Here is a 24,812-nt window from a genome sequence, read left to right on the forward strand (position 1 = left end):
ACTCACGGGGGCTGACTGGGACGAGTATTCTAAAAGTTTCATTGAAGTAAATAGAATCCTGGTCCTAGTGGTCCCTGAATTTCCACATAGTTGTCAAAGTTGTCAATGTGACATCGCTATTGCTTCATAGATTTTCTAAACACCTTGAGGTACAATATGGCACTCTTTAACTAGTGTTGCCAAATGAGAAATGATGCTATTCTATTCACACATTCACTTCCGGTTTAGCGAGCAATGGGGTAGGAAGCAGCTATCACAGCTCCCGCAGAGTTAACTCCTAAACGCTAAAATAAGCACACTTTTTAATTCAATTTGGAAATATTTTGACACGAACAAGCTCAACTTTGATTCTTGACCGTTAAAAATGTCGAAAGACCAGAAAGAGTCGAAATGACGGACAGAGACAGATACACAAACATTGCGGCCTATACAATACCGGCGAAAGCCTCGCCTAGCAGAGACTCCTCTCCCCCGACATCACCAGCTGACGACATGCTGTTGCTTTTCAAAATTGAATACATTTCCTCTATATCTACTATCTTCAAGAAGGAGCTCCAGATTGCGGGGGGGGTCTGTGTGGATTCATGTTTTTGCTATTAATTTGTTATTCATTCATGTTGTTTGCTTCTTCCTTTTCTCTTTCCTCCTTTCATTCCTCTTTTTCTCTCGTCCTCTCAAGGGAGGGGGGGGCCTCTCATTCCTCATAATTTTCAAACAGTACCATGATGGCCACTAACTCTCTTAATTTAGGTAACAACTCTCCTGTGAGATTTGTCAGCTGGAACATCAAAGGCCTGGGAAGCCCTGCCAAGAGGTCAAGAGTGCTTACACATCTGAACCATGTCAAGGCCGACCTGGTGTTTTTACAGGAGACCCACATGCATAATAAAGATCAGGTCAGACTGAAATGCCCCTGGGTCGCTGAAGTGTTTCACTTCAATTCAAATCTTCCAAAGTTATTTCTGATAGAGAAGGGCAGATATTTGATTGTTTCAGGCTCGTCGTGTCATGTTCCGGTTCTACTGGTTAACATCTATGCCCCTAATTCTGACAGCCCCATATTTATGAACAAATTATTTGAACGACTTCCCTCCCTTCTAATCCACGTAACTTGACTCCCTCTTTGATGTCTAAAACCCTCTCTGATTTTATGTAAAAAATTAAATGGCTGCGTTGACTCCTGGATATATTTTAATCCTAATGCTAGAGAATATTCGTTCTATTCAAATATGCATCAATCGTTTAGTAGGGTTGACTATCTTTTCATTGACTCCAAATTAATATCTAAAGTAACATCTGTTAAATATCATCCCATTGTTATCTCTGACCACGCCCCTCTTATGTTAGATATTACATTTTCCTCACTACCCCATTACTCATCCCCATGGAGACTTAACTCTCTGCTCCTGTCTGACACTAATTTTAACAAATTCATATCTGATGCAATATATAACTATATCACACTTAACCAAAGTGAGAATGACCCGATCTCCCATTCACTTATGTGGGAATCAATGAAAGCCTATCTAAGGGGTCAAATAATATCCTTCTCTACTCATCTAAATAAATCCTGTCAATCTAAAATACAGGACGAGTCTCCAATGATATTAAAAATCTAGATCAGGAAAAGTCTTCGTCCCCCTCATCTAGTTTACTTAATAGGCACGTTGCTCTACAGACTGAATTTAACCTGATTACAACCACAGAGGCAGAACACCTTCTCTTGCGCTCACGCGCCACATATTACGAGCACGGTGACAAGGCGGGTCGGCTCTTAGCTCATCAGCTACGTCGTCAAGCAGCTTCAAATATCACTCCCGAAATCAAAGATTCAACAGGAGTATTGCATACTGATCCAATAGATATTAATTCAACCTTTTTCTCATTTTTATTCATCGTTATACAGTTCTGAAGCTCCATCCGACACCTCAGAGATGCACTCCTTTTTAGACAAACTTAAATTTCCAACTGTAAACCCTGAGGTTGCTACAAATCTTGACTCACCACTAACTATACCATAAATGATTCTAGCCTAATAAGATGCAGAGTAATATGGCCCCAGGTCCAGACGGATTCCCTGTTGAATTTTTTAAGAAATTAAAAAATAAATTGGCCCCATTATTACATTCTGTATACGTCAAATCACTACAATCTGGCTCTCTCCCCCCTACTTTATGTCAGGCATCCATAAATGTATTACTTAAAAAAGATCCAGATTTCTGCAGCTTGTATAGACCTATATCTTTGATAAATGTAGATGCCAAAGTACTAGCAAAGCTTTAGCCCTTTGTTTTGGAAAACGTCCTTCCAACAATCATCTCAAATGAACAAACTGGACGATAGTTGTTCTCTAATATTCCTACTCTCCTAAATGTTATATACTCCAACTCCTCCACCCTAACCCCGGAAGTAGTAATCTCTGCTGATGCCGAGAAAGCATTTGACAGGGTGGAGTTTAATTACTTGTTTGAGGTGTTGGGCAGATTGTCACTTAAATTGTCATTTTACGCTGAGAATCTATTGTTGCATGTCTCCGACCCAAGCACATCAATTCTTCTTATTAAGATAAGATAAGATAAGATATTCCTTTATTGATCCCCTTGGGGAAATTCAGGCATCATAGCAGCATGGGGGGGAGGGGGGGAGGGGTACAGGTAGTAAAACAACACAGTATACAGGTAGTAAAAGACAACACAGGCAGTGTAAACAATTTGATCAATATGGTCAATATAATTTACTATCTGACTAGCTGAGGAATATTCACATTATTCACAGTGTCACATGAGGTGCAGTATGCAAGAGGTAGTGTTATAATAATTTACTATCTACTGAGTATACATTAATCAAAGTACCAGGGTAGTCTACTTTGTCCCCCTTGGGTTCCTTTATAGCTTCCCTTAAACTATCTGGCAAATTTTCAGGCTACAAAGTGAATATCTGAAAGAGCGAATGTTATCCTATCAATCAGTCAGCACTACAATTGACACAATCTGATGTTCCCTTTAAAATGTGTCCTTCTGGCTTTAAATATCTAGGAATAAATATAACCAGAACTATGTCATCTTTTTTCTGCCAATTTCTCCCAAATATTATCTAATCTTAAAGCTGACCTTCAGAGATGGGAGAGTTTAACGTTATCATTAATAGGAAAAATCAACACGATTAAAATGAACATCCTCCCTAAGTTTTTATTTATATTTCAATGTCTCCCCATTTTTCTGACCAAGATATTCTTCAAAAATATTGATCAAACAATCTCTGGCTTCCTTTGGAGTGGTAAAGCAACCAGGATCCGTAAATCTGTACTTCAGAGGTGCAAGTTCAGTGGAGGGTTATCACTACCGAATTTGCAATGGTACTATTGGGCTGCACATATTCATATTTCCTATGCATCAGCAAATCCATTTTGGTGTAAGTTTGAATCAAAATCATGTACTTCATCTTCACTGCCAGCTCTACTTACCTCCACTATTCCAACCAACCCCTCTGGATTTACACAGAACCCAGTGGTTCACTCCACTCACAAAATCTGGTACCAATTCAGAAGTCACTTTAAATGTACCCTTCCGTCCACCTCAAGTCCGTTATTGACCGTCACTCTCTGAATCAGGTTTTTCAATCTGGCATGACAAGGGTCTGAAATATTTTTAAAATCTGTATAAAGATTATATCTTCTGTAGTTTTGCTGATCTGTCGGCTAAGTTGTGTCTCCCCGCCTCCCATCTCTTCCGGTATTTCCAAGTCAGACATTGTGTTCAATCACTATTTTCAGGCTTTCCCCGGCTGCCTCCGACTCAGATATGGGAGAGGTTCATCCAGTATGACCCATTCAACAAATCACAAATATCTAGGATATATGATGGTCTTCTATCTATATGGATGACACCCCCAACAATATAATCAAGGAGGCCTGGGAGGCCGAACTTGGGCTGACATTCGATGAAGGCTGGTGGGATGCTGCCTTAGATACTGTTCACACAAGCTCAACCTGTGCACGTCTCACTCTTATTCAATTCAAAGTACTATTTAGAATTCATTACTCCAAAGCTAAACTGTCACAAATATATCCTAATGTGACAGATAGATGTGACAAATGTCATTCCTCACCCTGTAATTTAACCCATATGTTTTATTCATGACCAACCTCTGGAAAAATTACTTTGACACAATGTCCAAAATATTCACATTCTCTATAAATATTTCTCCACATACTGCTATCTTTGGGATTCCAGAAGACTATGCACGGTTCACTTCCAGACAATTAGAGATTTTGGCCTTTACCTCCTTAACTCATTCTGCGCCAGGGATTAGCCGGGTCCCGTTGTAGCTATGCCATGCTTTAAAGATAGGAGTGCGTCACCTTGTTTGTAGCTCTATATCTACATTCTATATTCTATATTATAGCTATGGAGACAATACTATAGTCATTTGACACTGACTTTCTTCCGTCCAAGATACAAAAAAGAGATAATTTTTTCATGCATACGTTCGCGTGTTATCCCGTGGTGAATATAAGTATAATTTCAGAGTGATCCGGGATCATTCCTGGGAATCGAGTAATAGGGCGCAACGTGAATTCTACTATAAGCGTTGGTGTTTCTTCCCTGGACACGCTACTATTTCCAAATCAAATGTATATAATAGGTATTATGTTTCATCATGAATGCATGAAAAGGGGGGGGGGGGGGTTCGTTTCTGATGCTTTGATTGCCAGTAACGGCATTCGTATTGAACACTAAAAACGCTAATCAGCTGGATCGGTATCAAAACATTGTTGGATCAAGCTGAAATTGATGTCAGATAGTCCTTACCTCTGGTCGGGGGTAATCCAAAAAGAATATTCCAATTGTTTGATTGCCATCTGGTCCATCTGATGTCCATCAGGTCCATGACATAATACGGCACAACACATGCACCCGAGGGGCCCGGAACCGTTTCAATGCAACCGAGTGAATCTCTAGGCTTCCCTGTACTAAAAAACTGCACCCGGAGCGGTTTAAACATAACACCCGGTCTGGAACAGGGTTTACTGCACTCTCGATACTGCCACCTGGGAGGATCTGGCCGGTACTGCACCCTCGGAATCCCAGTATGCCTTTTAACAGCAACATACGTGTCCGTGACATTAAAATCGGAAGAAAAAGGAAAACGGACCAAATAACGTATATATACATGGTTGGCGTTCAACGGTTGTCTGCCAATCACGTATATAAACGGTGTTGGCGGGGAATTAGTTAATAATAGTGAGATGCCATCTTCTTCTCCAATGGAAGTCTACTAAACCACCCTCTAGTACCCAATGGCTGAGAGAAGTGATGTCCTTTTTAAAATGAGAAAGAATCAGATATTCTACCAGAGGTAATCTAAATACATTCCAAAAAAAATGGGTTCCTCTCCTGACATGTTTTAACTCCATCTAATCCCTACTCACTGAATGATTGAGCCCCCCCCCCCCTCTCCTCTCTTTCTACCTTTCCGTCTCTGCTTTTCTATTTCTCTCTTATTACTTGGTCTTTTATATTCTTTGTTGATGAAAGCGAAATTATATACCATGTTCTTTTTAGTATTGCATTGTATTTATTTGAAAAACTCTGATGTCTGTTTTATATGTGCATGTTTAAAAAAAGAAAAAGAAAAAAAAACATTTATAGAAGTCGGCAAGACAGATGATCCTGTGTTGATGCTAGAAAGTAGTCATTCCATGTCTGCGCACCTGAATAAGCTAGAGATGTACATACAGATGTGAACTGACACTGATATTGTGCCTAATTTCGAATCAAAATATTAATGAAAAAGAAAAGGTATCCCTTGTGGCAGAGTGTGATCTATCAGTTTGCATTATACATCACATGACTCTGGAAACTTAAAACTGAGGTATGCCAGATTATGAGTTGCTCAGAAGGAGCAGCTCTATAACCTCTGCACTGGTTGGTTGCTTGGTTCATGTGTGTGTGTGTTCTCACCTTCCTCCCCTCAGCCACAGAGTGGGTCAAGCTGCAATGGCGCTTTCGTCATCCACACGCTCTACAATTCCACACGCCCAGTGAATTCAACGTCAAGTCCATAAACAACATTATCTGCCTAAATGTAGAATCTGTAATGCCATCAAACAGGGATCTCTAGGCAAAAGAGGCCAAGCTTGGTATTGCACTTTGTTTACATGTTTCGCTTTTGTTTACATGTTTAGTTATTTATTATACTGTGAATTTCTTCAGACCTCTCGTGGCAGAGCCTGAGGTGTGGCCAGCTACAGCAACCCCTCCCCTTTACCCACTCAAATACAACCCACAGATCAGACCAAAACAAAAAATGTAAACGTAACGTAAAAGTGCAATACCAAGCGGGGCTCTTTTGCTTCGAGATCGCTGTTTGACAGCATTACAGAGTGTACGACCGTTAGAGTTCACCACATGAACACGATACCATGGTAAGCTAACATCTGCTTTGCATCACTCCACTCCACTAGGCGAGCGCGACGCCTGAAGCTGTGTTAAACATCAAAGCCCTGGCCATAAGCGGCGCTGTGATGTCCGAGGGTTACGACGTGGCCCTCTATTACACCCCAGAGGCCCAGGTGGAGAACGTTCAGCTGATACTGTCCCAAGTCGGAGAGGAGGCCAACTGGAAGATGTGCACCGATGCCAACGTGGACAAGGTCCATGGTGAAACAAAGGTACAGTAGATAAAACACACACAGTGTCCCCAGGAAAGTAAGGCACTCAACCTTAATCCTATCGTTCTGCTTTGAGGAGGACATGTGATAATCAGACATTTTACCAGTGTGTTCTGTGTCTTGAGAGCTCGGTCGCACCTACAGTATGACGTAGCCTGGCTGAGAGCAGACCTCAAATGAACTGCAGACACTAGACTAGTTTGCTACACAATATTTCAGAATGCCATGCCGATGATTCCCTGCGTCGTGTGGTTTGTGAAAGCCTTTGTACAAGACAGCATTTCCTAAATATTGAGAAACCTGACATTAGCAATGCTAATCGTGGTTAGCACCACTGCTAACGTTTATCTACTTATATTCTCAAAGAAGATGTGGCAAAGCTCCTGTGTGTTGCTACTAGTGAATATAGCTTGGCATGCAAAACGATTGTCTGACACATTTGTATCCCATTTATTTCCATGAATGGAATGAATTCTTGATTCATGGCTTATATAGGCAGCCCAGAGCTAGCTAGCTTGCTGGCTGGCTGGCTGGCTAGACTAGCCTTTTCAGCATGTGATGTCAGTTCTACTTCTGGTCTACTTCTGCAGGGACAGACCGACAGGCAATTTCCACCCTAGATTGTGGGGAGCGCTTTGAGTGTCTTGAAAAAGCACTATATAAATGTAATGAATTATTATTATTATTATTATACCAACGCTGTTCTAGGCAGCATCAGGCCCATTCGGGCCTACGTCATGAAAAAAAATAAGTATAGCAATACTTCAGGATTCAGAATTCGGGAGTTTATTGTATTGTGTTGTCTATAAACCAAGCATAAATATGGGTGTGGCCAACATCTGTCACTCAACGGGGCTCCCTTCATGATTGCTATCTTGTCCAGGTGCACTTGAGATGGGGAGCTGAGTGTCAGCCCTACGAAATGACACTGAAAGCTGCTACGGCACACCTGCCTGGCTCCAGGCCAACAATCAAGACCAGAATACACTGGGCCAAGGTGCCAGACCGCATGGCCGAGATGGGCAAAAGGTGAGCCAATTCCATGGACTGTGGTTGGTACACAGTACATTTCGCGCAGTAAATTTGACTCAAACTGAGTACAATTTTACTCGGTTTGAGTAAAATGTACTCAGTTTGAGTAAAATTTACTCTGCAAAATGTATAGCGGTGATGAGTTGGCGAGAAGAAGAGATGAGGAGAACCCCCCCCCCCCAAGCGCTTATAGTAATTTACATAGGATGAGTGAAAGCACACTCACTATTTACTTCTTGGTAGATTTAGTTTGGTAGACTGGTAGACTTGATTATTCAAAATAATTCCAAAGTAGGCAGGGCTGGCATGAGCTATACTGATTCAGGGGGGTTGAATCATCCAGACAAAGACTTTGTGGATAAAAAAAAATAGCTTTCTCGACCTTTCCCAGCATGGAGACGTTGTATATCCCAGGCATGGCATTCCTCTTCGGCTTCTCCCAGCAACATGAGAAAAATGCCAAGCAGGAGATGTCTGCTACCGTTGTCGTCACCACCGCCGACAGCATAGATATAAGGATCAAGCTCCCAGAGGTGGGTGGTAAAATATTCACTGTTCACACTTTTGTAGATAAAACCATGCATTCCAAGTATAGCACAGCGTTGATTGTGATTGCTTACGCCGTTGATGTTGTTTCTGTGTGTCTCTTGGTTAGCTGACAGTGTTCCGACAGGCGCTCCCCATTCCCTTTCCAGTGGCCGACTTTCAGGATGTTAAACTTTACGCCAGAAACACAACATTGACCAGCGCTGGATCAGCATAAAGACACGGAATGTGAGCTGCATCGAGTGTTATTTCATGTTAATTGTATTGTATGTTTGTTTTTAAAGAACTGTCTCTATACTTAGTGTGTGTGTGTGTGTGTGTGTGTGTGTGTGTGTGTGTGTGTGTGTGTGTGTGTGTGTGTGTGTGTGTGTGTGTGTGTGTGTGTGTGTGTGTGTGTGTGTGTGTGTGTGTGTGTGTGTGTGTGTGTGTGTGTGTGTGTGTGTCAGTGGCGGCTCTACCACTAGGGGCGCTAGGGCGCCGACCCACCTGCTGGCCAGCTGCTGTTAAATCAGAGAAGAAGAGAATAAAACGTTTTCGTTTTTGTGTTTTATAGCCCTATAAATAATATAAATAATATAAACATAATAATATTTACTCATTTTAAGTATGTTTGTATTTCCAATGCACAATATAACGTTATTATCTAAATTAAAAAAAACACCGTTTTCCAGAGCAGGAAGTGACATCACGTTTTTTTAATTTTTTTAATTTTTTCGTATTTCTCGGGGGCAATACGCGATAGCGCTCTGCGTGCGCGTCACAGTTTGATCGCTGTCTCCGTCACAGCCAATCAGTGCATACGGCGTTGTGCGTTGAAATATGACTATTATGTTGGAATCCGAGCGCGATTTGAAGCGGTCTAGCCAGCAGCGTGAACTTCCGTGAAGGATTTTCCATAGCCGCATTTCGCGGAGACGCTCTCTGATTGGCCGACGCCAGTATTTCTTTCCATGGCAGAATTTCACAGAGACGATATCTGATTGGCCGAATCCAATTTCTAGCTTCTAGCTTGGTTGAGATAGTTGTGTTGTTGTGAGATGCATGCAGCTGTTTGCCGTGCCGTGACTGCAAGTTCTTAAGCTTAGGCACTCTTTCAAAGTTGGTTAAGGTTAGAGTTTGTCTTAGAGCATGGCGATAGAACGCCAGGTAGTTTTGCAGTCTGTTCGAGCGGAAATGGACAAAGGTGTACTTGTTGAGTGTTGTGGCAACGAGCTCAGCTGAGCTAACACTTGGCTAACTGCTAACTTGGCCCTGGACGTTCAACTAAACAGTGAGTCTCTCTCTCTCTCTCTCTCTCTCTCTCTCTCTCTGTATCTGTATCAATCTTGGATGCAATAATAACGTTACTTACCACACTGACTATCTCGATGGCTCATTGATTTAACTACTGCAGCTCTCTCGGATTGAAAATACGTGGATTATGGCTTGTTCAATATCGTCTATGTTTGAATGAATGAATGAATGAATGAGAACTTTATTAACAGATTGCAGAATGGGTACAATACAGTACGGCTCAATACACACAATTGTTAAGGGGATGCAGACCAGAGAAAGACGTTTGTCTTGTTTACATCAGGGTCCCAGATTTTCGATTCATATCGATAGTTTAATAGCTAGCCTTGGCTCGTTTAACAATATGCAAAATATGTGTACAGCCCTGTACTCATACTGAAGTTATTCTTGGTATATAATAGGTCTGATTGTGTAACGAATCGATTCCACGTCGCGCTGTGTGTGAGAGAGAGAAGGAGAGAGGGAGAGATCTGCCTGTGTTTGTAGACGGGCGAGTTTTGTTTCTAACTTTTCTATTTATATATTGTGTTTCAAGTTGTGAATTAGAGTCTAGACTATACTTTATTTGACTGGTTGTGTGTTGTTGTAGTAACAGCTGAGCGACTCGTTCATAAGAGCCGATTCATTGCCGTGAGCGTGAGTCGAATCGCTCACGTCTGGCAATGAGTGTTGCGTGGTACTGTACTGTACATGTTTGGTATATGTTTGGTATAGCGCCCCCTAGTGGCGAAACCCACCGGCCGCCACTGGTGTGTGTGTGTGTGTGTGTGTGTGTGTGTGCGTGTGCGTGTGCATGGGGGGTAAGATTGTTTATATGCTATTTTTGATGCATTCATTTTAACATTCTTAAAATACGTCTATTTTCTGTTGCAGGAAGACACCGAACGAGACTGGAAAACAGAAGAAATATGCTTCCCTTTCCCAGAGAGAGAACCCCAGATGTTAATACACCGCTGCTACCATTTGTCTCACCAGTGTTGACGGATCTGAACTATGCACCAGATCATCCATCAGATGGCATCATATTATCCATAAAATGTCTGTATTTTTGGAATAAATTTGTGAAGGCTGATCCATTTGAAACCCTGTAAATATTTATGTTGTTGAATGTCCCCATGTGAAGAAATATTTTCTGCATTTCGGTTTGTGTCCAAATGTGTTTTAAAGATACAGTACAATGAAAATGTCATATTTCCAATCTCATTACATTTTATTTTTACAGAAGGTATGTTGAGAAGATTATGACGTTAACATTCCACAATAAGCAATTTATGAATGAATTAAAACATAAGTGTTGCGGCAAATTATGAACTCCAACGCTATTTCATTCTTAAACAAACAAACAAAAGAACTATTGAAGTTTTGATATATCCCATGAATCCCAAGATAAAAAATGCACAGCAACACCTGTTATCTTGTTTTTTTCCCCACTGGACCATTACTGCTTCTAATGTATTTCTACAGTACCATACTAATTTCCAGCTTGTTATTATGCTATGTACTCAAATTCATTTAGACCTAAAAACGCCTGCTAAAAACGCCTATTAAAACCTATGCAATTATTCTACACAATCTCATAAAACCTGAGGGTTTTTTGGAAAGATTTTCAGAATTGTCAATCTTCACTAAAACCTTTTATATATCAGCCTCTGGAGCAGGTAGAAACATGAAATGAAAACCATTTGATAGATTACAACTTGGGCTTTTATTTGAACATCATTAATTTACTATAATGTGCATTGACATTGCAATCTTGATGTCTCAGAATGAGTCCCAATGATACACTGAGGTCTGTGAGACTGTATAGAATATTAAAATCAAATAAAAGAAAAAATTATGAAAACGATCAGAAACCCGAGATTTCTCGGGTTCTGGCGCTCAACCGCTGGCGAGATAACCCGAGAAATGTCGGGTCTGGCGCTGAAAGTGTTGATCTTTTTTTTTCTTCAAAAATCCCAAAGCATTCCCCCACATGTATTTCAGCGAATCACAGCGCTTTTCATTATTCACATACCTTGAAAATGGCGACACTGTCTGAAATGACCTAAACGTTGCATCAGGTCTTAAAGCTAACTACACGCACATGTAGCATCCAGCCTTAAAGGTATAAACACACACATGCAGCATCAGGTCTAAATGGGTTAAAGACTCCCTCAGACTCCTTAGATTCTATATGAGCTCCCCCTGGGTTCATGATGAGAACAGGAGGGGGTGCTATACTGTGGTTATTGGTACCAGAGTGTTGTGGTTGCAGGAACAACGCTGTAGTGTAGGCTGAATCTTGTACACCAGCACACCTTGTAGCATGATCCCTTGAGTATGTTATTGCTTTTATGCATCATGTTTACATGATCCTGTCAAACATGAAGTTAATAATAATAATAAAAACAAATTGGTGGAGATACTAAATCCAAATTGAACTCTGCCATTTGAAAGAGGAGATTTGGCCCGATCCATAGATGTGCAAGTTGGCTATAATAAGATAATTTATAGGCCTGGTATTCTATATTCTATAATATTTCAAATTGCATGTACAATATATCAACGGTAAATTAGCCAAATCTGTTGGCATTCTGTACAAAACAAGGGAGCTGTTAAATCAGAAATGTTTGCATATATTGTATTTTTCACTTGTTGTGCCATACATATTGTGTTGAGGTCTGGAGGAATGTTTATAAAACAAATATAGATCCTATTATTAAACTACAGAAAAGAGCTATTCGAATAATAAACAAAGCTAGTTACCTTGAATCGACAAATCCATTATTCATAAAGTCCTGCACATTAAAATTTGTAGATATGGTGTACATAAAAACCTTGGAAATCATCACAATATTTCTGACACTGGGAATACATTCCCTGAGATGGACCTTGTAGAAGTGGAGCAATCTTCCATTTACTTAGGTATGAATTCGTTGGCTGATTTTCAGAAAATAGGGCTTAACAGGTTAAGATAGCACAAAAAGGTAGCGGTAATTAAACTACTGGTATCAGGCTTGTCATACTAGCTTGTCGGGAGGGGGGCTAAGAAATGCTCCGAAATTAGATTACATTTTGGCGAGAAGGAAGAAATGGCATGGCCATTTTCAAAGAGGTTCTTTCACCCCTTACCTCAATATGTAATAAAAATGTGTATGAATAGAGTATTTCCTTTACAGACATACCCACTTTATGGTAATCCCATGCAGTTCGTTCTGCATACTGGGGTCCCTAAACAGTCTTGGAATCGCATAAATTGAGTATGACTTGGAAGCTGAGACTCTGGTGGATCAATGAGCCCAACTCTATTCACGTGTGATGATGATGATGATGGTCCCCATAGTAACCAACTGTATTCACGTGTGATGATGATGATGATGATGATGATGATGATGACGGTCCCATAGTAGACATTTAAATGTAGATTTCTCTTTTTAAAACTTGACCTCAACTGTATAAAATTGAAGAAATAAAAACGATTGTAACCTCTACGATAATCACAGCCTCATGACACTTTACAACCACAAACTGAGACCTGGGCAATTCAGAGGATGTATGGATTCCCTAGAATTTTGATATATTGAAAATAACAAACAAATGATATCAACCCAAACATTGCTGCAACAACTTATGAGTCATAATTGAGCGTGGCAATGGCAATCAGTTAGGCATAGATATAATGTCCCAAGCCTCTATACAGGCACATTTCAAAACATAATGTTTATTGCATATTCATAAACATACAGTGACATAGTGTTGAGCATCTCAAATGGGTCCTTAGGGTCCCAGCTTTCCAATGGTTTATGACCAATTTTTCTGTTATTGTGATCAATTATTAATTTATTGTTTGCATAAGGAAGAGGAACACTGTTCACAATCACAACATTTGTATAAATTATAATCCAACAGTTTAATTTGCTCCTCCATTTCCCTTGTTTTCCCCTAACCAACTAACCCACTCCACCCCCACCCTCTATTTGATGAACCAAGGCTCATAGACCAAAAACATACAGTACAAACTCACACATACAGTAGGCCTACTGTACATACACAAAAACATCAGTCTCACAAAAACCTCCAATACAACCAAATCAATTCCTCCATCCATGGCCAGTATAGACATAAACCAACAGCATTCAGACACAAATAAATGTGATAACTTTGCTCATTTCCTCCCTCATCCATGATGATATCCACAGAAATAGCCAAGAGTATATATAAAGTGTATATTAAGTTACAAAAGGATGTACATTTCATTTCATTTCAAACCTTTATCTAAACTCGAAAGGCAACTGAGGTTTCGCTCATTTACAGTCATGTCGAGTGTACATAGTATATATAATATTCTAACTAAGTAAGGAAGCAAGAAAAAATGTCAACACAACAACAAAAAAGACAGTTAACCACACATATTTATAATAAAACACAGATTTTCTCTTTTAGCTTTGACCAGCAAATTATATTTTGTGTTTTAAATGTGCTGTAGAGAGCTCCAGCTGTGCAATATTCCAGTGAGAAGAAATCCATTCCCTCACCAAGAGTGCACGTGGTGGTTTCATTCTTTTAGCAGCTGTGAGACCAGCTAACAAGAGGCGCCTCTCATTTGTAGTTAGCTCAAGGTGTAGGTGTCGCTAAGTAGCAGACATGAGGAGCGAGGAATAGCTCTCTAAAATGTACACTTAGAGTGAGGAATAGCTCTTTAACCTCTTAAAGATTGGATGGCCCGAATACGGTCCCCGAATACGGGCCGTCCACATCGTGGACAGGGTGAGCAGCTTCAAGTACCTGGGGGTCCACATCTCAGAGGACCTGACATGGACAACACACATAGACTCAGTCGTAAAGAAGGCGAAGCAGCGCCTCTACCACTTGAGACAGTTAAGGAAGTTCAGAGTATTGGGAAAGATACTCCAGTCCTTCTACTCCGGAGCTGTAGAGAGCAGCTTGACTGGAAACATCACTGCCTGGTATGGAAACAGCACGGCACAGGACAAGAAGGCCCTACAGAGAGTGGTGCGCTCAGCCGAGCGTACCACGGGCATTGCACTACCACCCCTGCAGGCCTTATATAACAAGAGGTGCAAATCCAGAGCCTGCAGAATAAGGAAAGACCATCATCACCCCAACAACAGCCTGTTCAAGCTGCTGCGGTCAGGCAAACGCCTGCGAACACCAGCAACTAGGACAGAGAGACTTCGGCTCAGCTTCTTCCCCCAGGCCATCAGAGTCTTGAACACGGAACTCTCCACACACAAGCACACATGAGCACACACACAACACACACACTGTATACGCTCACACACTAAGCAGTCACTTTAGCATGAACACACACACACACACACACATGCTGCACACGCCCGCACTCAACGGTCACCTTACACTTTAAAAAATAAGAACGGGAGTGGTTCTTGTATAGTAAACAGAAGGATATAGCAAGCTAGCATAAGGACACATAGTATAACTGTAGATTGTATAGCATAGCATTGTATAGTAGTGTACATAAGACCCAGTGCCTCATCCGTAGCCAGTGATGCCAGTAACTAGTTACTAAGTAACTAGTTACTCTAATCTGATAACTTTTTCAGTAAATAGTAATCTAATTTACTTACTTTTTACAAGCCAGTAATCTGATTACAGTTACTTTTCCAAGTGGCTGTGCATTACTGTTTAGTTATTATCTCATAATGCTGATGATAAGACAACAGTCAGCTAGACCGGAGATGGGACGTGCGCTCGCGCACGCACGCACACACGTTTACGTTTATAGCTGATTTTAGAATGGCTTCAGCATGAAGTTAAATCAACTATCCAGTTCGTTTTGTGTAATTTGGCTACTTGAGAGAGAGTGAGAGAGTGAGAGTGAGAGAGAGAGATTCATGTTACGCGCAACTTGCGGAGTACGCACTGAGTCCGTTGTCTCAGAATGGATTTGGTAGAGAGAGCGAAAAAAAACTGTTGTCATTCTTATGTTGTGGCAGCAGCAGGGGGGACGACGACGACTTCGTAACCTAGTTACTTTCAAGTAATCAGTAAAGTAACTAGATTACTTTTTAAAGAAGTAATCAGTAATCAGATTATTTTTACAAGTAATCTGTGGCATCACTGTCCGTAGCTAACTGTGCATTGCACTATCGCAGGACCTTAGCATGTCTACCATGCTCTTGTAAAACTTATGTACATATACCTGTTATTATTACTTGTATTATTGCATTGTATTATTGCACATTGTATTATTGCACAAATGTCCTATTCTCATTCCTGTCTTATTACTTGTGTTGCACATCGCTGCGGGCATGACCCCGCGCATTTCACTGTATGCTTGTATGCCGTGACAAATAAAACTCTTGACTTGACACACTCGCACACACGTCACGTCACTTTGCCCTCGTCGACGAGCATCATTTGACAAGCCATTCGAACGAGTGACCACGTCCGGTTGTGAACAGTCCTGAACTGAACAGTCACTGCTGATGGCGAAGATTATTGACCACCGTTGTAGCCAAGGAGCATCTGCTCCAAAAGCCATCCCAGATGGGCACTGAGAGTGGGGGAAGGTGACGTAAGAAGATGAAAAAGTCCATTGTTTTGACGATAGCTTCTGATGAATGGGAGCAGATGGCCATTTTGAATAATCATGGTGAATTGTTACCTGTACACAAATTACAAAAACCTTTGTAAAACTTTCATTTTCTGTGGGATTTTTATAAACTTTCGATCTGTACTACATAAGACATCAGGCTATGGAACCATTATGTTTTCCAGCTCCTACCTCTCAGCTGGAACTTAAAAACAAGCATCTGGCAACCAGTAAAAAGAAATGTGAGTGGGGGGTATGTGTGTGTCTATGTGGATGTACCTGCGGGATCCCAAGAGGAGGACATGCCCCGGGATGGTCTGGAGGAGGACCTAAATGCTTACCTGGCCGGTGTAACAGGCAAGTGTATATCTGCCTATGATGGGTATTCGAATCGCTGTCACTGTACTGCACCATGCTGTCCCTTCTTTCTTGTCTTCTTTCTTTCCAGGAAGTCCCGGTGGGAGAGTGGGGAGCCGTCCTAGGAGGATGGTGATTTTGTGCAGATGACAGCAACAGCAGGCGAGTGCAGGACCACCAGGGGGGGGTAGCCTAATTACCGTCATGCAATCTACACATGTGCTCCCTCTTTCTTACGCAGCTGGGGAGTGTCGCTGGAGGGAGCAAGAGGTGGATTGGCTGGCTGGCGTGGAGGGGCGGTGCCCGGAAGTACGGGCGCTGTTGAAAGGAGGATCAATGGTGGACAGTAGACAGAAGGAGAGTCGAGAGGACGACACCGGAGGACGCGGAGCTGCGGGAATACGGGGACACACAACCCTTTGTCTTGTGCTTTTCTCCAGTGGAACATTTTCCTGTTGCAGACTGCGGTGTTCACCCTGCTGTGGAACGGGTGGAGCCTCAGACAGGAGAGACATTGTCGTAACACTGCACGCCGTGAGTACATGGATACAAGATATCAGAATACGCGCCTGACAAGCAAACTGTTTCCCGAGTGGTCAGTGGATGAATAGAAGAACAGTGACTGCATTGGAATTGTGAATGATATTAACTGTGTGGAGCTGTGGATTATCAGAACGGCATGCAGTAAGCCAGTAAACTGTAGAAGACTGGAGCACAGTATTTTGGACGCTCCACCCTCTGTGAACTGCCTCTCCTTTTTATCGTGTGGAGGATATATAATTGTGCATTGTGACTAACCCGCGAACGGGGGACTTTGCTGTTACTGACTTTGCTCTCCATTCCAGGCGGGAGGACATTACTATACGCCCTCGCTTGGAGTACACTAAAAACCCCATTACCGACAGAACGGTTTTAGCCCGAAGGCGTGAGGGGCTACGGGAGCGGAAGGGGGAGGCGTCCTTCCGGCCCTCACCTTCGGGCCCCGGTCATAATTAACCTTTTTGTATTGTTTGTAACTCAGCGCTTCCACTGCCCCAAACCTAGGTTAGGATATGAGAGGAGTATCCGGCCTGGTCATAACCCCTAGTGGTGAGCAGCACCCACTATCCTATCCAGGCCCCCCTAGTTTGCTGTGTGACACCCAGTGTGTATTGACATAACATGTGTTCTCTATAATCATTTGCCGTGACAGAGAGATGCTGTGATATATATATATATATATATATATATATATATATATATATATATATATATATATATATATATATATATAGGCTATATATATAGGCTATATATATTAGGCTATTTGCAGTGAACTGTGTTTTAAGGTATAGTGTGATTCTAGACTATAGTTGTGTGATAGTCATAGACCCGTGTGCAGTGTGAGCACTCTTATTCACGTGTGTAGTGCCTCAGGGGCGGGGATAGGTAACGTGGGTGGGAGTAACAGCCTGGGGTGGGCCGCAGTGGCGTCCTTTCACAAAAAGGCAAGGTATGGCGAGGAGGGGGGGGGGGGGGGTGAAGGTGGAGTTGGTGGATTTTTTTTGTCAAATCAGTTGTGCAATAGTCACTTTTGGTGAGTTGTTTCTATACAATTCAGTTATATGATATTTAGGTATGACACAGGACTACACAAGCATTTTTAGTATAGAAATGTGTCAACAGACTAAAGCAGGGAACCACAATATTTTGCATACGAATTATGCAGAATGTAATATCATAACTGTCTATTACTTTTCTTGCAATTGAGCCAATTTTCCTTAGGTACGGTTTTGAGGTGTGTGTTCAACAGAATGTAGTATCAAAAACACATTCACAAAAAGTATGGGTTACTGAATGCTGAACTGCACTATTATAATCACTAAGCCAGACCTTACCTGTGTCCCTGTATCACTTGTCTCTGCTGCCCTTTGATAAAAAAAAACTTCCCTATGTCCATTTTCCTTTTTTTTTGGGGCACATTTCAGTTAGTCACAGCAAAAGTCACCTAGTAAAAGTGAGATAATTGACAATATCAAAACATGCTAGGGCTGTACCGAATAGTTCGAAGCTTCATTCATAATGTTGACGTTCGAATTCTAAATCAACATAAAAAGGCCATACCTTGCCATACCAAATGGACGCCTCAGGGCATTGAGCGCTTCCTCATTTTTAACTACCCTAGGCCTAGGGGCGTGGGTATTTTAATCTAGTCTAATAGTGTTTAGGTAGATTTATGAATTTGTATATTATGTAATAAAGTATTGCTTGTTTTTGCTAAACATTCTCTCCTTGTCTGTCTGTGGTCCTGGGGAATCTGTTGTGGTAGTTCAGCTGAGCTCTTTGGAAAGTACACCTGTGCGCTTGCACTTCCTAGCTGTAGACTGGGGTGCTTTTCATTGGGGTCTGATGACATGAGTACACAAAACTTTTACTTCAGTGTGTTCAAACCTCTGTTACTCTATTTCATTAGCACTCAAAGTGATATTTCTTCAGAATGTTACCTTTCAAAAGAGACATGCATGAAGAATAATAAATCGCAAATTACTTTGGGTATGCAATCGTCGCCAAAAACTAGACCCATTTTTGCCCGATCCTTAACACTTTGAGTGCCACGCCGGGTTTTCCTTTTTACCCCCTTGATGCCACGGTCCACTTCAATGTTAACGTTAATATCGCCTAATCTATGTTTTAAATTATGGCTATGTGTCTAATCTGCCCGTCGCTTATCAAAGAACACTTTTCCAGTCAGTGCTGTCAAGGCAGATTGGTTTTTTTATCGCTTCATTTCCGTTTCAGAGCATTTTGAAAAGCACCCGTTTTGAAATAAAAAACAGTTCATTCTAGACCATTCTGTGATAATCGTCTTTTACTGGAATATTCCAGAACGTTGATATTCGTCGGCCTATTTATGAATCGTTTTCAAATAAACGCTAGATGATCAATATTATACGTGCACGCAAGCACATTCGCGCCGCGCACGGATAATCGCCGTGTCCATTTCCTCTTGGACTTTTCCAGTGAAACCGAAAGAGCCCATTTCACAAAACAGCCTACATCTTCATCAAAATTAGTCTGATTATCCTAACACTGATAACATAGATTCCTTACCTGACATCAGATGGTATCCAACTGGTATATTCCAATTCCTGATCACCATTCGAAAAAAATCGATAAGTGTATGGATCCAACGTGATACAGTAGTACACATGATTCCGCGGGGCTGAGAGGCTCCAGAATGAACTGTGGTAACCCCGGCTGGATCAGTGGACTGGAAAATGTGGAGTACCGGATTTTTTTCCCCATCCATTTTCATTGAGTCCATTCCAAAATCCCTTATGCGTCATCTGGGAGACGATAGGGGGCGCTTTTTTCCACATATGATCGCCGGCGGCGCTCGTGTATACTCGGGTAGGCTCGCGTGATGCAATATGATTTCAGATCGCTAAAAAAAATAAATAAAATAATTCAGAGAAATCTCGTGAGTGGCTTTCAACATAACTATCGGAAACCCGAGATATCTCGTGTGTGGCAGTGAAAGTGTTAAGTGGCTAAATACACTTAGAGCGAGGAATAGCTTTCTAAATACACTTAGAGCAAGGAATAGCTCTCTAAATACACTTAGAGCGAGGAATACCTCTCTAAATACACTTAGAGCGAGGAATAGCTCCAGGTACACTTAGAGCAAGGAATACCTCTTTAAATACACTTAGAGTGAGGAATAGCTCTCTAAATACACTTAGAGTGAGGAATAGCTCTCTAAATACACTTAGAGTGAGGAATGGCTCTCTGAATAATATTAGACATAATACTTGTGACGTCTTCCCAAAATCTATTAGCCTCCGGACACTGCCAAACCACATGAATAAAAGTGTCAGGACAAAAGTCACAAAATGGATTATCTCTGAATTTCATTTGTTGTAACTTTCAAGGTGTAAGATAAGACCTGTAAATAAATGTATCGTGTATCATTTGTATTCCTGGATGACAGCGGTATATTTGTGTGCCAATTCAGATCTAAGGAAGTATTAATATCTCTGTCTGTTAAGTGGCAGAGGTTTATATGAGGCCTTAGTTAAACATTTATAGAGGTATAATGATAGAGACAATATCATTGCTTTTATCTTTGGTGGCAAGTATCAAATGAAAAGTATCAAATGAAAGGTATCGAATGAAAAGTATAATTCTGGATGTAATCCATCCAAGTCTGGAGATCTGCCTTTGTTGACTGATTCAATGGCTTCTCTTAGCTCTTCTAGAGTGATATGCGCCTCTAATAAATAGACAGCGTCTGGGGACAGATTATGTAACTGGAATGATTCTTAAAAATCTGTAGACAACCTCCAACTATAGAATGTTTGATAGAATAATTGAAAAGTCACATGATGATATGTATTTGGAAATCTATGAAGATAATGTGTAAGTGCTAAATTAATGTGCTTCCTATAGAGGAGCTCCAGAGTGCTTGTACGCTTCCGAGGGGAATTAAGGCCCCTTGAATTCCATCATAGCACAGTAATATTATTCATAGGCTTTAAAAATTTGAGTATGACATATAGCTGCATAGGAAAACTATTTGGTAACCTCCGCCCTCCCCCCCTCCCGGTCTAGTGCCACACTTGGCCTTGTTGACACCACACGTCCTCCCTCTCCACCCCCCCCCCCCCCCCCCCCCCCAAAAAGGTGTAGCTACTAGTGACCATGAAATAACAGACATAGCCCCTCCACAACACTGAGCCATTCAATCAATCAATAATAATGGAGCCTCACAACAATGCCTTGTGTCCCAAAGTCACTAAACTAACCTTGGAAAACAAATCAGAAGAAAGACAGCAGCCAGGAGTAGGAGCTTCCTTTGACAATAAAAGAAAACCAGCATATTATTCATGTTAGATTTAAGCCTGATCGGCCCGAGAGATTTATTTCATGTCATAAATAGATCAATGCAGTCTGTATTAAGTAATGTTGCATTTCTTTTTCAAATGTAGCCAAGAGTAAAGACCCTAACCCTATCAAAACAGCAGTCAAGGTGTATATTTTCAGCACTACATTTGTTTACCAATGATTTTAACTGTTAAGCGAAATATGAGCTCATTAAAATCTGCGCATTGCACCGGAAAACGGACGATTTAGACGCGAGAAGAAGAAGTACTCATGAAATCATTGTAGTCCTAAGAAAGACGAGACCCAGGGCTTTCGATGGACGCCAACATTTCATAATACTACACTACCCAGCTCACACCACCCACGACAACGGAAGTCCAACCATTTTTCACAGAATTTTTCTGACGTGATCCAGTAAAAAATGGCGGAGCTATTGGCATTATACAAAAGTAACTGTACTTACAGTAGATTTCATTCACGGTCTTTGCTGCCCTGTAAGGGGCGCCTGGTGGTACTAAATCCAGATTTACCTCTGCCATTGGAAAGAGGAGATCCATAGATGTATGACTTAGCCATAATAATGTAATTTATAGGCCTGATATTCTAAATTCTATATTAATATTTTAAATTGCATGTGTCCGGATGGCAAAATGCAGTACTGTATCTACAAAGAACCCTGTAAATCATCTGCCCTTTGTTAATTTGCTTATATTCTTAGTACACTTGATCTCCAGAAGGTGCTGAATGAGATCAGTGGCAATTATACACGTCTGGTCAATGTTAGCATGGTGTTATTCACTGTCAAAGATGAAGAAAGAAAACGAATAATAATAATAATTGGTATTCTCCTTTGGTTCATTACAATTTACTCAAGCATATAGTAACAAACACAATATGTCTGACACTGGGAATACATTCCCTGAGGTCCATAGATGTCCCTAGATAACATGCAAATCGACCTTCTAGAAGTTGAGCAATCTTCCATTTACCTGGGTATGTATTTTTAGACAAATTTTCTGAAAATATGGCTAGGGCTTAAGAGGTTAAAGAAAGAGAGAGAAACATGTTTTTTAATCGTGGCTCTTAGTTGCTGTGAGTTTGGATGACTCATGGAGATAGTGTTGTGTTTTATCTGAGAATCTTCAATAATGAAAGGTAGAATTAATCTTTCAGAGGTTTATTCAAAAGTGAACAAGCGAAGTACAAACAGGAAAAAAATACATTGCAATGGAAAAGAAATACGTTGCAATGGGCAGAATCTACTGTAGCGTGGAGACGCCAAGACATTCTGCCAAGAACAAAGTACAAGTGTCTTATATATCGCCACCGGGCATGCTGTCAACGTTGGTATATTGTAAACCAATGGGTAACAGGTGTGGCTTCTTCAGAAAATTAAGTAACAGAGAAAACAAGGACAATGTTATAGGTTTTAAATGGGAACTATCTTATAAATAGCCTTTTCCAGTGTTTAGCATTGTTTTCTAGCAATGTGGGGTTGTATCAACACTATCTATGTCGCAAATTACATTTTTTGCGCATTCCTCCAGTTCAGATGAGACAAGGTCCTCCCCCACTGAACCAAGCCATTCTGATTTGACTGGTTCGCTGACGTGAATTAGGCACTGATCTGCATATCTCAGCCCCTGGTTGTAGCCACCGCCCACAATCTGTCATAGTCACGGTGAGAGCCTTCCTCACCCCTCCTCCTTCCACACCATCACGGCGGAAGCCTTCCTCACCCCTCATCCTCTCACACCCTTATATGGGTAGCATCCGACCCCAGGATTCCCACGCTGCCAGGGGGACACTAATTAACACGGCTGTGAGGGATTCCCTCATCAGCGAACTCCTACTTCAGCCCACGGATCCTGCTCTACCCTCGTCACAGTGTTAACCTAACTTCCTAGGTACGACAACAAACCCAAGCCTTGCTACTCTATCCTTGTTGAAATACCTTGTCCTAATCGTGTTCTCTCTGTGCCCAGGACCACCGCTCCGGTACACCTCCCACCTGGACGCCCCGTGCTGCACAAGGAGTGCACCTGCTCTCGTCTATTGCACATTCATGTACCTGTTGCACATTCTGATAGTGTAAACCTGTCTGCTTGGGGGTAAACATTAAAGCCAACCTAAAACGCTCCATTCTCTCTCCTCCTGTGTTCTGCTATTGGGCTCCGCCAACCCCTGCCACGGTTTCCCTGTCACTGACACTTCCTCAAACAGGTTGACGGGACGCAAGTGCTGAGAGAGAGAGAGAGAGAGAGAGAGAGAGAGAGAGAGAGAGAGAGAGAGAGAGAGAGAGAGAGAGAGAGGCTCTCATACGGTCGTCTCGGAGCATTTACACACACTCCCGACTGTGTGGGGAAACACACGCGCACTCTTGGAGCACTCTCCTCTCTCTCTCTCCCTCTCTCTATATGTCTCTTCCTTTCTTTCTCTCCCTATCTATCTCTCTCTCTCCCTCTCTCTCTCGCTTGTTCTCTCTCGCTCTCTCTCTATCAGCACTCGCGTTAGGTCAACCTGTTGCAAAATATCATAGCGCACACGCACACTCCCACGCGTATTCCGATCTGTGCAATCATATTTACGGGGGTATATATTGTCATTTGAAACAAGTTACCAATGCATTGTCCCGTGGGATTATGCCCCCCCCCCCCCCCCCCCCCCCCCGCGGCAAAATTAATTAGTCTCCCTCTCTATCTCTCTCTCTGTCTGCCAGTGCAGACTGTGGGTGACTGTCATACAGCGCATTGCGAGTATGGGCGGAGCCCAGCCAAAAACAGCTTGGAATCTGGAAGTGCAGAAAATGCTGCTCTAGAGGACTTGATTAGAAATACAAAAACCTTGAAAAAAAAACCTTACAGATGTGTTCCATAGATTCACAGGAATTGTGTAAAATTGCCCAAATAGTGAAAGACATAGTAAGATAGTTCCCCTTTAAAATAGTGGACTTAAGGATGGTTGTTACGCACCCCAGTAAGGGGACGCAACACAAGGCTACAGACAGGGTAGGTGAGGGTCCAGTGACACAAAACCATGGAAACAGTTTGCAAAATAATAGTATTTATTTATAAACACAGCAACACAGAGATCAAGGAGGACTACCAGTGGCACCAAATGAAATACAAAAGGAAATGAAATCCAACCCCCCCTTACAGGCGCTGACGCCCAAAAGTACAGGTGGTGGTGGTCACTCTAAAGCTGGTGTCTTTAACATCAGGTCACCTACGTGATGCAAAATGTAGATTCAGGGTATCTTCCTGTCCTCAATGTCCCTGTGTGCGAAACAAAAGATTAATACCAAGAAAAACAATCACCATAGGCTGGGTGATAAACAAATATATACAGGTTAGGGTTGGAACAGAAATGTGCAACAAACTGGGAACACCAAAAGATACAATGATATCACTAAATAGCACAAAGAACCAGAGCCTTCACCAGCTCTACCAAATACCAGAGCCTTCACCAGCTCTACAAATACCAGAGCCTTCA

General features: G+C 41.7%; 1 protein-coding gene across 1 annotated transcript in view; it reads left to right on the top strand.

Moving 5' to 3' along the window:
- The window catches only part of vtg3 (vitellogenin 3, phosvitinless), a gene marked incomplete at both ends in the record, with an annotated part of 78,598 nt that overhangs the window by 14,952 nt on the left and 38,834 nt on the right, over positions 1–24,812 (top strand). Inside the window, 3 exons of the mRNA XM_084308470.1 lie at positions 6,467–6,673; positions 7,557–7,702; positions 8,097–8,238. Of these exons, the coding sequence (XP_084164596.1) occupies positions 6,467–6,673; positions 7,557–7,702; positions 8,097–8,238 (495 nt within the window). The remainder of the gene's footprint in view (positions 1–6,466; positions 6,674–7,556; positions 7,703–8,096; positions 8,239–24,812) is intronic.

Source organism: Notolepis coatsorum (genome assembly GCF_963971535.1).
Source record: "Notolepis coatsorum genome assembly, chromosome: 2".
In the NCBI taxonomy this organism is placed as follows: domain Eukaryota; kingdom Metazoa; phylum Chordata; class Actinopteri; order Aulopiformes; family Paralepididae; genus Notolepis; species Notolepis coatsorum.